Source organism: Hyla sarda, chromosome 7 (assembly GCF_029499605.1).
Source record: "Hyla sarda isolate aHylSar1 chromosome 7, aHylSar1.hap1, whole genome shotgun sequence".
Classification (NCBI taxonomy): Eukaryota; Metazoa; Chordata; class Amphibia; order Anura; family Hylidae; genus Hyla; species Hyla sarda.
The window spans coordinates 67,083,988-67,098,381 of NC_079195.1; the positions used below are offsets into that span (position 1 = coordinate 67,083,988).

Sequence of the window (14,394 nt, forward strand, 5' to 3'; positions counted from 1 at the left end):
GCTTCACTTTCCCTCCTCTCTCTAAGCCTACAGCATGCCGAATGAAAGTAAAATGGCGTCCGTGCAGGAGATAGGAGGGTCTGGAAGGGAGTGTCTGCTAGTGATTGGCTGTAATGTGTCTGCTGACTGTGACACACAGGGTCAAAGTTTACCGCAATGTTAATGAATAGGGGGCGGATCCAACTTCACATATGTTTGCCTGGCGAGGCGAACGCGAACAAGCGAAGTTCGCCCGGAACCATTCGCCAGCTAACAATTCGCGACATCTCTACTAGCGAACCAGTGGGAAGGGGAGGAAAGAACATCAAGAACAAATAACAAAGACATTAAGTAATAACAAAAACATTAAGCAAGGGTGGTTCTTATATGGTATAGAGATGGTTTGTTGGCTCTATCATACGAGGTAGAAATCTTGTACATATAGAGAGGGGGAAAAAGATCGAAAAGAGAAGAGTGTGAGTAAAGGAACAGGGGGCCGTTTAAGTGAAATTCCTGAACCTTCTCCACGGCTGCCAGATCCTCAAGATGGACGATCTGGTACATGTCTCTCAATGGGAGATTTCCTCCAGACGGTATATCTGGTCCACTTTAACGATCCAATGCTGCTTCTCAGGGAGCTGCAGGGAAAGCCAATGTTTGGGTAGCAATAATCTAGCAGCCGCTTAAAGGTGAAGAAAGAGGGGATTCTGAAGTTTGGAGAGGATGTAGAGACGGATAGAAGGGCAATGTCTGGTTTACAGGGGATAGATGTCTGGCAACCTGAGTTACTTAACTGGAAGATTTTGCTCCACCAACTTTGAACCAAGGGGCAGGTCCACCAAATATGGAAGAATGTGCCCCTGGCTTTCAGGCATCTCCAGCATGAGTCCAAGTTCGCTAATGAGTAGTGGGAGGTTATATCTGGGGTCTTATACCATCTGCTGAGAACCTTATACCCATTCTCCTGGATGCGCACACATCTGGACACCTTATGAGGGATTAAGCATATCTTTCGCACCACTTCTGAGGTACACTTCACCTTGAGGTCTGTCTACCATTTTGAAAGAAAAGGGGGGGGGGGAGATGAAGATGAAAGGCTTTTGTATAATGTAGATATAAGTTTAGGGGGACCTTGTGTAGCCGTTGCCAGCTTGCCCAACCAAGACAACGGAGCTTCAGGGTCTCCGCTTTTAACAATTCGCGTGAAGGACTTCCTCAACCGGCCCAACAGCAAAAAGTTGGAGGATTGCAAATCAAGATTGGAGGCTAAGGTAGCTTCATCTACAATGCATCCGTCCTCATCTAAGAGTTGTGTAACAGAGTAATGAGAGGAGCGTAGATCAAGGGGCAGGCTGATCTCCCGCGAGCCGGCCGAGGGCGTCCCACACCTTAATTAGCAGGGTAAAATCATGGCTTACTGAGCCGCTATCTCGGAGCATGGACCACACCGCTAGAGTAGTTCTAGTGATTGGGCAAAGGTCTTTCTTATTACGACTTATTTTTAAGTAGAGCTGCCACCTGGTCGGTATTTTGGCGACCCTGCCGGTATATTTATATTAAAAATTATGATAAAGCAATGGCCGGAATTTATCCAACCAATCCTCCAACTCCTGGAATGTTGCACCATTTACTATACCAGTGTTTCCCAACCAGAGTGCCTCTAGCTGTTAAAAAAAAAAACTACAACTCCCAGCATGCCCGGACAGCCGTTGGCTATCCGGGAATGCTGGGAGTTGTAGTCTTGCAACAGCTTGAGGCACCCCTGGTTGGGAAACACTGACCTATACTATATACTACTATAGAGTCCAACATGCTGGGAGTTGTAGTTTTGCATCAGCTGGAGGCACCCCTGGTTGGGAAACACTGACTTATACTATACAGTGGGGATCAAAAGTTTGGGCACCCCAGGTAAAAATTTGTATTCATGTGCATAAAGAAGCCAAGGAAAGATGGAAAAATCTCCAAAAGGCATCAAATTACAGATTAGACATTCTTATAATATGTCAACAAAAAGTTAGATTTTATTCCCATCATTTACACTTTCAAAATAACAGAAAACAAAAAAATGGCATCTGCAAAAGTTTGGGCACCCTGCAGAGTTAATATCTTGTACTGCCCCCTTTGGCAAGTATCGCAGCTTGTAAACGCTTTTTGTAGCCAGCCAAGAGTCTTTCAATTCTTGTTTGAGGTATCTTTGCCCATTCTTCCTTACAAAAGTCTTCCAGTTCTTTGAGATTTCTGGCCTGTCTGTCACGCACTGCTCTTTTAAGGTCTATCCATAGATTTTCAATTATGTTGAGGTCAGGAGATTGTGAAGGCCATGGCAAAACCTTCAGTTTACGCCTCTTCATGTAATCCCCCGTGGATTTTGAGGTGTGTTTAGGATCATTATATTTATAGTAGAATAGTGTACCACAACTCCAGTGTCTTCCAGATCTTTCTGGAGGGATTGTGCAGTCAAACGTGGGTTTTGAATAGTTTTTCTCACAATCCTGCAAGCTGTTCTGTCTGATATTTTCTTGGTCTTCCAGATCTTGCTTTAACTTCCACTGTTCCAGATTGAGAGCACCTGGTCTTCCCAAATAATGATTGAGAACAATCCATGACACTGGCAGGTCTCAGCTTTGCAAAGGGGGCAGTGCATGCTATAAATTCTGCAGGGGGCCCAAACTTTTGCAGATGCCATTTTTTTGTTTTCTGTTATTTTGAAAGTGTAAATGATGGAAATAAAATCTAACTTTTTGTTGACATATTATAAGAATGTCTAATCTGTAATTTAATGCCTTTTGGAGATTTTTCCATCTTTCCTTGGCTTCTTTATGCACATGAATACACATTATTCCCTGGGGTGCCCAAACTTTTGATCCCCACTGTATACTAATATATAGTCCAATATGCTGGGAGTTGTAGTTCTCGTTTGGGGCAGCTGCTGAGCCACTAGCTGTATCAGGGCATGCTAGGAGTTGTAGTTAGTAATTAACTGAAGCTCCCAAATGTTATAAAAATAGCGATATAAATATATCACTTCAAAACAAAAATGGTACTGTTAAAAACTACAGATCGGGGCGCAAAAAATGAGCCCCCATACAGGCCCGTATAAGGAGAAATAAAAAAGTTATAGGGGTCAGAATAGGACAAAATTTTCCCTGCATATGTGTATCCTGTGATGTCACACATATATAATTAATTATGCAAATTAGCATGGCCGGTATTTTTTTGCAAGAAAGGTGGCAACCCTATTTTTAATTCATCACATATTTAAAATAGTCACACAACAGAAAGCTACAGAAAAAGTGCCCAATGTTTTTGGTTGTGCAACTTATCTGAGACCTGAAGGGGCAGAACCAAATATACTGTGTGGCTCTAGCCATAGACTCGTGAGAAGTAATTTTTTTGTTTTAAACAAGTCTAAGCATGCTATGGAGAGCTATATGGTATGTCTGCCTCATGGCTGCTTTCTTCTGTCCAGAGGAAAAGTTGCTGAGTTGCCCATAGCAACCAATCAGATCGATTCTTTCCTTTTTGAAAAGGCCTCCAGTGAATGTAGCTGAGCAACCATACAAAACTACACTCATGGTCAGGTGTGGTGCTGTTTTTGGAAGAAAGTAGCCGTGTTATTGTAATCTTGGACAACCCCTTAGGTACATTGTGGCACCTTACAGCTCTAGATGAAAGTTATATGATCCTTTAATGCAGATGAGATTGCAATTTGTCTGGAATTTCATGTTTTTACACATATTTTCTCGAGTAAATTCTGTCTAAAAGGGAACCAATCATCAGATTTTACCCTATATAACGCTTGGCAAAGCATTATATAGGGTACAATCTTTATTTTCACCATTCCCGGAGGACGCTCCTGCCCCCAGGGATGGTGAAGATATGAAGTTATAAACTAGTCACCGCCGCCGCCGTAAGTAGTCACCTGGGCGGGGAGCTCTTCTCATCTACTCCCGTTCTTTGGCCGGGAGCGACGCCCCCTCCGCTTGATTGATGGGCCGCGTCATCGCTCTGCTCCGTCTGTTCAGTGAGCGGAACAATGACGCGGCCAATCAATCAAGCGGAGGGGGCGTCGCTCCCGGCCGAAGAACGGGAGTAGATAAGAAGAGCTCCCCGCCCAGGTGACTACTTACGGCGCCGGCGGTGACTAATTTATAACTTCATATCTTCACCATCCCTGGGGGCAGGAGCATCCCCCGGGGATGGTGAGGACAACAATTTTACCCTATATAACGCTTTGCCAAGCATTATATTGGGTAAAATCTGATGATCGGTTCCCTTTAAAGTGGTAATTCAGTGGAAAACTATTTTTTAAGTCAACTGGTGGCAGAAAGTTAAACAGACTTCTAAATTACTTCTATTAAAAGATTGTAATCCTTCCAGTACTTATCAGCTGCTGTATGCTGCAGAGGAAGTTGTATAGTTCTTTTCAGTCTGAACACAGTGCTCTCTGCTGACACCTCTGTCCATGTATGGAACTGGCTGTAAGAGCATCATGGGAGATGTAGTCCAAAACATCTGCAGTGCCGAAGGTTGCCTATGCCTGCCCCATAGCAAACCTCTCCTGCTCTGGATAGTTCCTGATATGAACAGAGGTGTGGTCAGACTGAAAAGAACAACTCAACTTCCTCTGGAGCATACAGCAACTGATAAGTGCTGGAAGAATTAAGATTTTTAAATAGAAGTAATCTACAAATCTTTTTAACTTTCTCGAACCAGTTGATAAAAAAATAATAATAGTTTTCCACCAGAGTACCCCTTTAATTTAGCTGGCTCCGGAATATTTTCATATTAGATTGTAAGCCTTTTTGACAGTCAGACCAAAATTGGATAATGAAGAGAACACCTGTATATCCATCCACTTATCAACTCAACTAAAAATACATTGAAAAACATATTTTCCCTCCCTATTTCTTCCTAGGTCATGACAAAATGGATGTATACTGTGCGAAAAGGCTACCGGGACATAACGTATCACAACTGGCGGCATGGATTTAATGTGGGACAGACAATGTTCACCTTGCTTATGGTATGTAATGTTTCATTTGTTGTGGCCATATCTGTATAGGAATTTGGATAAATGATCAGTTGTTGTGGTCTTCTCTGTATAAGTGTTTGGATCAATGATCAGTTGTTGTGGTCATGTATGTATAAGTGTTTAGATCAATGATCAGTTGTGGTCATCTCTGTATAAGTGTTTGGATCAATGATCAGTTGTTGTGGTCATCTCTGTATAAGTGTTTGGATCAATGATCAGTTGTGATCATCTCTGTATAAGTGTTTGGATCAATGATCAGTTGTTGTGGTCATCTCTGTATAAGTGTTTGGATCAATGATCAGTTGTAGTGGTCATCTCTGTATAAGTGTTTGGATCAATAATCAGTTGTGGTCATCTCTGTATAAGTGTTTGGATCAATGATCAGTTGTTGTGGTCATCTCTGTATAAGTGTTTGGATCAATGATCAGTTGTTGTGGTCATCTCTGTATAAGTGTTTGGATCAATGAACAGTTGTTGTGGTCATCTCTGTATAAGTGTTTGGATCAATGATCAGTTGTAGTGGTCATCTCTGTATAAGTGTTTGGATCAATGATCAGTTGTTGTGGTCATCTCTGTATAAGTGTTTGGATCAATGATCAGTTGTAGTGGTCATCTCTGTATAAGTGTTTGGATCAATGATCATTTGTGGTCATCTCTGTATAAGTGTTTGGATCAATGATCAGTTGTAGTGGTCATCTCTGTATAAGTGTTTGGATCAATGATCAGTTGTGGTCATCTCTGTATAAGTGTTTGGATCAATGATCAGTTGTTGTGGTCATCTCTGTATAAGTGTTTGGATCAATGATCAGTTGTTGTGGTCATCTCTGTATAAGTGTTTGGATCAATGATCAGTTGTTGTGGTCATCTCTGTATAAGTGTTTGGATCAATGATCAGTTGTAGTGGTCATCTCTGTATAAGTGTTTGGATCAATGATCAGTTGTGGTCATCTCTGTATAAGTGTTTGGATCAATGATCAGTTGTGGTCATCTCTGTATAAGTGTTTGGATCAATGATCAGTTGTTGTGGTCATCTCTGTATAAGTGTTTGGATCAATGATCAGTTGTTGTGGTCATCTCTGTATAAGTGTTTGGATCAATGATCAGTTGTTGTGGTCATCTCTGTATAAGTGTTTGGATCAATGATCAGTTGTAGTGGTCATCTCTGTATAAGTGTTTGGATCAATGATCAGTTGTGGTCATCTCTGTATAAGTGTTTGGATCAATGATCAGTTGTGGTCATCTCTGTATAAGTGTTTGGATCAATGATCAGTTGTTGTGGTCATCTCTGTATAAGTGTTTGGATCAATGATCAGTTGTTGTGGTCATCTCTGTATAAGTGTTTGGATCAATGATCAGTTGTTGTGGTCATCTCTGTATAAGTGTTTGGATCAATGATCTGTTGTGGCCATCTCTGTATAAGTGTTTGGATCAATGATCAGTTGTTGTGGTCATCTCTGTATAAGTGTTTGGATCAATGATCAGTTGTAGTGGTCATCTCTGTATAAGTGTTTGGATCAATGATCAGTTGTGGTCATCTCTGTATAAGTGTTTGGATCAATGATCAGTTGTTGTGGTCATCTCTGTATAAGTGTTTGGATCAATGATAAGTTGTAGTGGTCATCTCTGTATAAGTGTTTGGATCAATGATCAGTTGTGATCATCTCTGTATAAGTGTTTGGATCAATGATCAGTTGTTGTGGTCATCTCTGTATAAGTGTTTGGATCAATGATCAGTTGTGGTCATCTCTGTATAAGTGGTTGGATAAATGATCAGTTGTGGTCATCTCTGTATAAGTGTTTGGATTAATTATCAGTTGTTGTGATCATCTCTGTATAAGTGTTTGGATCAATGATCAGTTGTAGTGGTCATCTCTGTATAAGTATTTGGATCAATGATCAGTTGTTGTGGTCATCTCTGTATAAGTGTTTGGATCAATGATCAGTTGTTGTGGTCATCTCTGTATAAGTGTTTGGATCAATGATCAGTTGTAGTGGTCATCTCTGTATAAGTATTTGGATCAATGATCAGTTGTTGTGGTCATCTCTGTATAAGTGTTTGGATCAATGATCAGTTGTTGTGGTCATCTCTGTATAAGTGTTTGGATCAATGATCAGTTGTGGTCATCTCTGTATAAGTGTTTGGATCAATGATCAGTTGTAGTGGTCATCTCTGTATAAGTGTTTGGATCAATGATTAGTTGTAGTGGTCATCTCTGTATAAGTGTTTGGATCAATGATCAGTTGTTGTAGTCATCTCTGTATAAGTGTTTGGATCAATGATCAGTTGTTGTGGTCATCTCTGTATAAGTGTTTGGATCAATGATCAGTTGTGGTGGTAATCTCTGTATAAGTGTTTGGATCAATGATCAGTTGTAGTGGTCATCTCTGTATAAGTGTTTGGATCAATGATCAGTTGTGGTCATCTCTGTATAAGTGTTTGGATCAATGATCAGTTGTGGTCATCTCTGTATCAGTGTTTGGATCAATGATCAGTTGTTGTGGTCATCTCTGTATAAGTGTTTGGATCAATGAACAGTTGTTGTGGTCATCTCTGTATAAGTGTTTGGATCAATGATCAGTTGTTGTGGTCATCTCTGTATAAGTGTTTGGATCAATGATCAGTTGTTGTGGTCATCTCTGTATAAGTGTTTGGATCAATGATCAGTTGTAGTGGTCATCTCTGTATAAGTGTTTGGATCAATGATCAGTTGTGGTCATCTCTGTATAAGTGTTTGGATCAATGATCAGTTGTTGTGGTCATCTCTGTATAAGTGTTTGGATCAATGATAAGTTGTAGTGGTCATCTCTGTATAAGTGTTTGGATCAATGATCAGTTGTGATCATCTCTGTATAAGTGTTTGGATCAATGATCAGTTGTTGTGGTCATCTCTGTATAAGTGTTTGGATCAATGATCAGTTGTTGTGGTCGTTGTGGTCATCTCTGTATAAGTGTTTGGATAAATGATCAGTTGTTGTGGTCATCTCTGTATAAATGTTTGGATCAATGATCAGTTGTGGTCATCTCTGTATAAGTGTTTGGATCAATGATCAGTTGTAGTGGTCATCTCTGTATAAGTGTTTGGATCAATGATCAGTTGTAGTGGTCATCTCTGTATAAGTATTTGGATCAATGATCAGTTGTGGTCATCTCTGTATAAGTGTTTGGATCAATGATCATTTGTTGTGGTCATCTCTGTATAAGTGTTTGGATCAATGATCAGTTGTGGTCATCTCTGTATAAGTGTTTGGATAAATGATCAGTTGTTGTGGTCATCTCTGTATAAGTGTTTGGATCAATGATCAGTTGTGGTCATCTCTGTATAAGTGTTTGGATCAATGATCAGTTGTTGTGATCATCTCTGTATAAGTGTTTGGATCAATGATCAGTTGTAGTGGTCATCTCTGTATAAGTGTTTGGATCAATGATCAGTTGTGGTCATCTCTGTATAAGTGTTTGGATCAATGATCAGTTGTTGTGGTCATCTCTGTATAAGTGTTTGGATCAATGATCAGTAGTAGTGGTCATCTCTGTATAAGTGTTTGGATCAATGATCAGTTGTGGTCATCTCTGTATAAGTGTTTGGATCAATGATCAGTTGTTGTGGTCATCTCTGTATAAGTGTTTGGATCAATGATCAGTTGTTGTGGTCATCTCTGTATAAGTGTTTGGATCAATGATCAGTTGTTGTGGTCATCTCTGTATAAGTGTTTGGATCAATGATCAGTTGTAGTGGTCATCTCTGTATAAGTGTTTGGATCAATGATCAGTTGTGGTCATCTCTGTATAAGTGTTTGGATCAATGATCAGTTGTGGTCATCTCTGTATAAGTGTTTGGATCAATGATCAGTTGTAGTGGTCATCTCTGTATAAGTGTTTGGATCAATGATCAGTTGTGGTCATCTCTGTATAAGTGTTTGGATCAATGATCAGTTGTAGTGGTCATCTCTGTATAAGTGTTTGGATCAATGATCAGTTGTGGTCATCTCTGTATAAGTGTTTGGATCAATGATCAGTTGTAGTGGTCATCTCTGTATAAGTGTTTGGATCAATGATCAGTTGTAGTGGTCATCTCTGTATAAGTGTTTGGATCAATGATTAGTTGTTGTGGTCATCTCTGTATAAGTGTTTGGATCAATGATCAGTTGTTGTGGTCATCTCTGTATAAGTGTTTAGATCAATGATCAGTTGTTGTGGTCATCTCTGTATAAGTGTTTAGATCAATGATCAGTTGTTGTGGTCATCTCTGTATAAGTGTTTGGATCAATGATCAGTTGTTGTGGTCATCTCTGTATAAGTGTTTGGATCAATGATCAGTTGTTGTGGTCATCTCTGTATAAGTGTTTAGATCAATGATCAGTTGTTGTGGTCATCTCTGTATAAGTGTTTAGATCAATGATCAGTTGTTGTGGTCATCTCTGTATAAGTGTTTAGATCAATGATCAGTTGTTGTGGTCATCTCTGTATAAGTGTTTAGATCAATGATCAGTTGTTGTGGTCATCTCTGTATAAGTGTTTGGATCAATGATCAGTTGTTGTGGTCATCTCTGTATAAGTGTTTGGATCAATGATCAGTTGTTGTGGTCATCTCTGTATAAGTGTTTGGATCAATGATCAGTTGTGGTCATCTCTGTATAAGTGTTTGGATCAATGATCAGTTGTGGCCATCTCTGTATAAGTGTTTGGATCAATGATCAGTTGTTGTGGTCATCTCTGTATAAGTGATTAGATCAATGATCAGTTGTGGCCATCTCTGTATAAGTGTTTGGATCAATGATCAGTTGTGGTCATCTCTGTATAAGTGTTTAGATCAATGATCAGTTGTGGTCATCTCTGTATAAGTGTTTGGATCAATGATCAGTTGTGGTCATCTCTGTATAAGTGTTTAGATCAATGATCAGTTGTGGCCATCTCTGTATACTTGTTTGGATACTAAGGTAGTGATCAGTCAAAGCCTGTAAAGTCCAAAATACACACCATAGTGCCCCCATAGTAATAGTAACCCCCTCTATGTCCCACATAGTAACAGGGCACGGTTTCACCTTAGTAGATAATGGCATCCTTGTGTGCCCCCCCCCCCCCACATTAATAATGCCCCCTTTAGTTCCCCCTAAATTAATAAAGCCCCCTACACAGCAGAAAAATCCCTCCCCTTTAGTGTTCCCTCCCAGTAATGGTGCCCCTTAGTAATCCCATTCAGTAATGTTACCCACCAATGTCCTTAGTTCTGTAACATTGATTCCCCCACAGGAATAGCGGCCAATTAAATAATAAATATAATACTGGCCGAGCCCTATTCCTAGAAAGCACAGAGCTGCTCACTGTATTAAGGCCTGCAGCATATGAGATGTTAGGGGGCGATCTCTGTACAGGCCAATGCAATGCTGCCATGTTATCCTGCCGGCCCATGCAGGAGTCCTGCTTTCATAGGATGCAGGCCTAAAGTGGCCTATAGGCAAGGAAAGTGAATAGCAGAGCATTCTGCTCCCTGCCCATCTATAGTATTTAACTGTATCTTTGCCACCAGGAAAACATGCAGATTTCAGCAGTATGTCAGGGTAGGGGGCTAAAAAAATGTAAACATCTATTTACAGTTGATACTGCCATATTTAAAGGGGTACTCCGCCCCTAGACACCTTATCCCCTATCCAATATTTGTATTGTATTGAATATTTGTATTATATGTGCTATAGTCTTCTATAATGACAGAAATACTTTATAAAAAGCAGCATTCTTAATGAAAAATCCATTCATTTTCAAAAGACAGGTAAACTCAAGAAATATTATTCTGATTTGGAGGCCTTTGCCATGGTGGCTGCGGCATTCTGCCATGATATTGACCATAGGGGAACCAATAATTTGTACCAAATGAAGTAAGTGCTGGGGTTATAATGACCTTTACTTAGAGTTTAATTCCTAGCATGCTGTAACTTGCAATACATCACAGACTTTTCCTTTTTTTACAGATCTCAGGCTCCCCTTGCACGGCTTCACGGGTCCTCTATCTTGGAAAGACATCACTTAGAATTTAGTAAAACCCTGCTGGAAGATGAGGTAAGGGTGCCATGCTATGGTGTCTGTGTTTACAACAAATGTTAATCCTCACAATTTTACCTCCATTAAAGGGGTATTCCAGGAAAAAACTTTTTTATATATATCAACTGGCTCCAGAAAGTTAAACAGATTTGTAAATTACTTCTATTAAAAAAAATCTTCATCCTTTCAGTACTTATGAGCTTCTGAAGTTAAGGTTGTTCTTTTCTGTCTAAGTAATCTCTGATGACACGTGTCTCGGGAACCACCCAGTTTAGAAGCAAATTCCCATAGCAAACCTCTTCTAAACTGGGCGGTTCCCGAGACACGTGTCATCAGAGATTACTTAGACAGAAAAGAACAACCTAAACTTCAGAAGCTCATAAGTACTGAAAGGATTAAGATTTTTTAGTAGAAGTAATTTACAAATCTGTTTAACTTTCTGGAGCCAGTTGATATATATATAAAAAGTTTTTCCCTGGATAACCCCTTTAAGTTTTTGAATTGAAAGGGGTACTCCGCCCCTAGACATCTTATCTCCTATCCAAAGGATATGGGATAAGATGTCTGATCCCAGGGGTCTCGCCGCTGGGGATCCCCACAATCTCAGCTGCGACACCACAGATATCCAGTGCAAAATGACTGGCGATGTAGGGCAGAGGCTCGTCATATCACGGCCATGCCCCCTCAATGCAAGTCTATAGGAGTGCTGGGTGCAGAAGGGAGATCATGGGGGTCCCCAGCGGTGGGCCCCTCCCCTACCCCCCCCGCGAGCAGACATCTTATCCTCTATCCTTTGGATAGGGGATAAGATGTCTAGGGGTGGAGTACCCATTTAAGTTTACATTTTCCCACATAAGTTGTAAAGAAGTAGGTAGATTGGTCAGATTTAGATATGAAGTTATTGTCCATTTCCTAAGCAGACATGCCCCCACTTGATGTATTTAGTAGAATCCCAACTTTATGTATATCTCTAATGTACCCCATTGTATAGGCATGAATTGGTATATATCATCCATAGTGTCCCATTGTAGAGAAAAATGTATCCCATGCAGTAATCAGATGGGCTGCAACATGTAGGTACCAGGCAGGTGTGATCTAGTCAAGTGAGTGGTGATGTATTCATGCTCACCACGAGCAGCAATGCTCACAGTATACAGTGGGGCAAAAAAGTATTTAGTCAGCCACCAATTGTGCAAGTTCTCCCACTTAAAAAGATGAGAGGCCTGTAATTTTCATCATAGGTATACCTCAACTATGAGAGACATAATGAGAAAAAAAATCCATAAAATTACATTGTCTGATTGCTAAAGAATTTATTTGCAAATGATGGTGGAAAATAAGTATTTGGTCAATAACCAGAAGTTCATCTCAATATTTTGTTATATACACTTTGTTGGCAATGACAGAGGTGAAACGTTTTCTGTATATTAACACATAAAGAGGTTTAGGGCCCTATCTCCGTAACAGACCATAGGCCATTTAACCATAAACACCAAAAATAGAGGCCAAGAAATTGGTCTTAAGAATATAAATCTTTATTATAGAAATACTTAAAACAATGAAACAGATTAAAACAACATAAATGAGAAGATGGTTACACATACAGAAAAAAGAGAGATGAGGATACTGCATAAGGCGCCTGGTAAAGATTACCAACCTACATGATTATAGGTGGAAATATACAGCAAAATCACAAATGGAGATAATGTCCAAAAAGATGTAAACGGCGCAATAAGAACTGATACAATATAAATTATACATACAAAGGTAAAGGCTGGAAGGGAAAAAAAGGTCACATGTAGAAGTAAACAGACCGGCCAGACCATATACCCTGCATACAATACCTCACCCCGAACGCGTTTTCGCTAAGGCTTTATCAAGGGGTCTTTTCTGTATATTGTAACAAGTATGGATCCAGAGATACTGTAGCAAGTAATGATTGTTGGTGCTACTGCACCACTCACCGCTCTGTTTGGGTTGGGATGGTGGCCCCTGGTGTGCTGGGCTCCTCGTCGCAGGCTGGCTCGGCTGGGCAGCCGGCACAATAGATGTGTCTGCGCGGTGTGTCCCGAACCTCCTCCGGTGGGGCACAGATGATTGCTCGGTCTTACAGATGGAATCACGGCAAACAGGCAGGTTGGTGAGTGGACAGTAAAGGTCTGAGTGTTCAGACTCTGACCGATCACTAGAACTAGTGGAATAAAGTGTGCGTCTGAGCGCTGCTTCTCCATGCTGTTTGTGCATGTGCCCCGAAACAATCCCATAGAGTTACATTAAGGAGTATTCTTGGTCATATGGCACAGAGCAGGGAAAGAACACAGTAAGCATTCTAGTGTCTGAATACTCAGACCCTGACCGATCAAACCTTGCGACATTTCCTTAGGAAAAGTTTTTTTGAAAACTCAGTGACCCTTTAAAGCAGTGGTCTCAAACTGTGGCCCTCCAGATGTTGCAAAACTTTGACTCCTACCATGCCCGGACTGCCATTGGCATGCTGGTAGTTGAAATTTTGCAACATCTGGAGGGCCACAATTTGAGACCATTGCTTTAAAGCAGCGGTCTTCAAACTGTGGCCAACAGCCAACAGCTGTCCTGGCATGCTGGGAATTGTAGTTTTGTAACATCTGGAGGGCCCCAGTTTGAAGACCACTGCTTTAAAGGATCTAAAGCTGCTAATGTCTTGGTGTCAGATACCATAGGACAACTTCAGATGTCTTATAGAGTTAATTCCTCCATGGGTCAGAGCTGTTCTGGCAACACAGAGAGAACCAACACAATACTGTACAATAGAATCTCCCAATAGCATACACTCTTGGGGGGGAGTGTCCACTATTGAGAGATGTCCTCTAATGGGAAAAAAGGCCCAAAATTCTTTCTAAATTACCAAATACTGTTCTGTACTCACTCCAGAGTGTAAATACCTATAAAATATGATAATAAGCAATATTACAGTAGAATCTCATAGTGACGTTTAATTCCCCCTCTTGATTTCTCCAATGCCACTTCATTCTTCCCCCTTTAAACCCTTCTGTGCCATTTCATTCCCCCCCTTATACCCTGTGCCACTTTATTCCCATTGGGCCCTGTGCCAAATTATCCCCCCTTACCTCCTGTGCCATATCATTTTTCCTTAATCCCCCCTGTGCCATTTCATTGCCCCTTTATTACCCTCTGTACAAAATCATCACCCCCCCTCTTTACCACCCTGTGCCATTTCTTCTCCCTGTGCCACTTTATTCCCCCTGTTCCCTTTGCAAAAATCATCCCCTCTTATCCCTTTTGCATTTCACTTTTCCCCATACCTCCTCCCCCTGTTGTTCTTCTTACCTGGCCAGCAGGCTCAGAT

The 14,394-nt window shown here is 40.7% G+C and overlaps 1 protein-coding gene and 1 long non-coding RNA gene across 5 annotated transcripts in view; one reads left to right on the forward strand and one right to left on the reverse strand.

Moving 5' to 3' along the window:
- The window catches only part of PDE6C (phosphodiesterase 6C), a 73,658-nt gene that overhangs the window by 37,536 nt on the left and 21,728 nt on the right, over window positions 1–14,394 (forward strand). For 3 of the 4 annotated variants that reach the window (XM_056529481.1, XM_056529479.1, XM_056529477.1), the window contains exons 13-15: window positions 4,898–5,005; window positions 10,776–10,885; window positions 10,979–11,066. In XM_056529481.1, coding sequence (XP_056385456.1) covers window positions 4,898–5,005; window positions 10,776–10,885; window positions 10,979–11,066 — 306 coding nt within the window. The remainder of the gene's footprint in view (window positions 1–4,897; window positions 5,006–10,775; window positions 10,886–10,978; window positions 11,067–14,394) is intronic. The other variant, XM_056529480.1, reaches the window with a different exon arrangement.
- Window positions 1–14,394, reverse strand: part of LOC130281821 (uncharacterized) — a 70,373-nt gene that overhangs the window by 36,809 nt on the left and 19,170 nt on the right. The gene's annotated exons all lie outside the window — the stretch shown is intronic.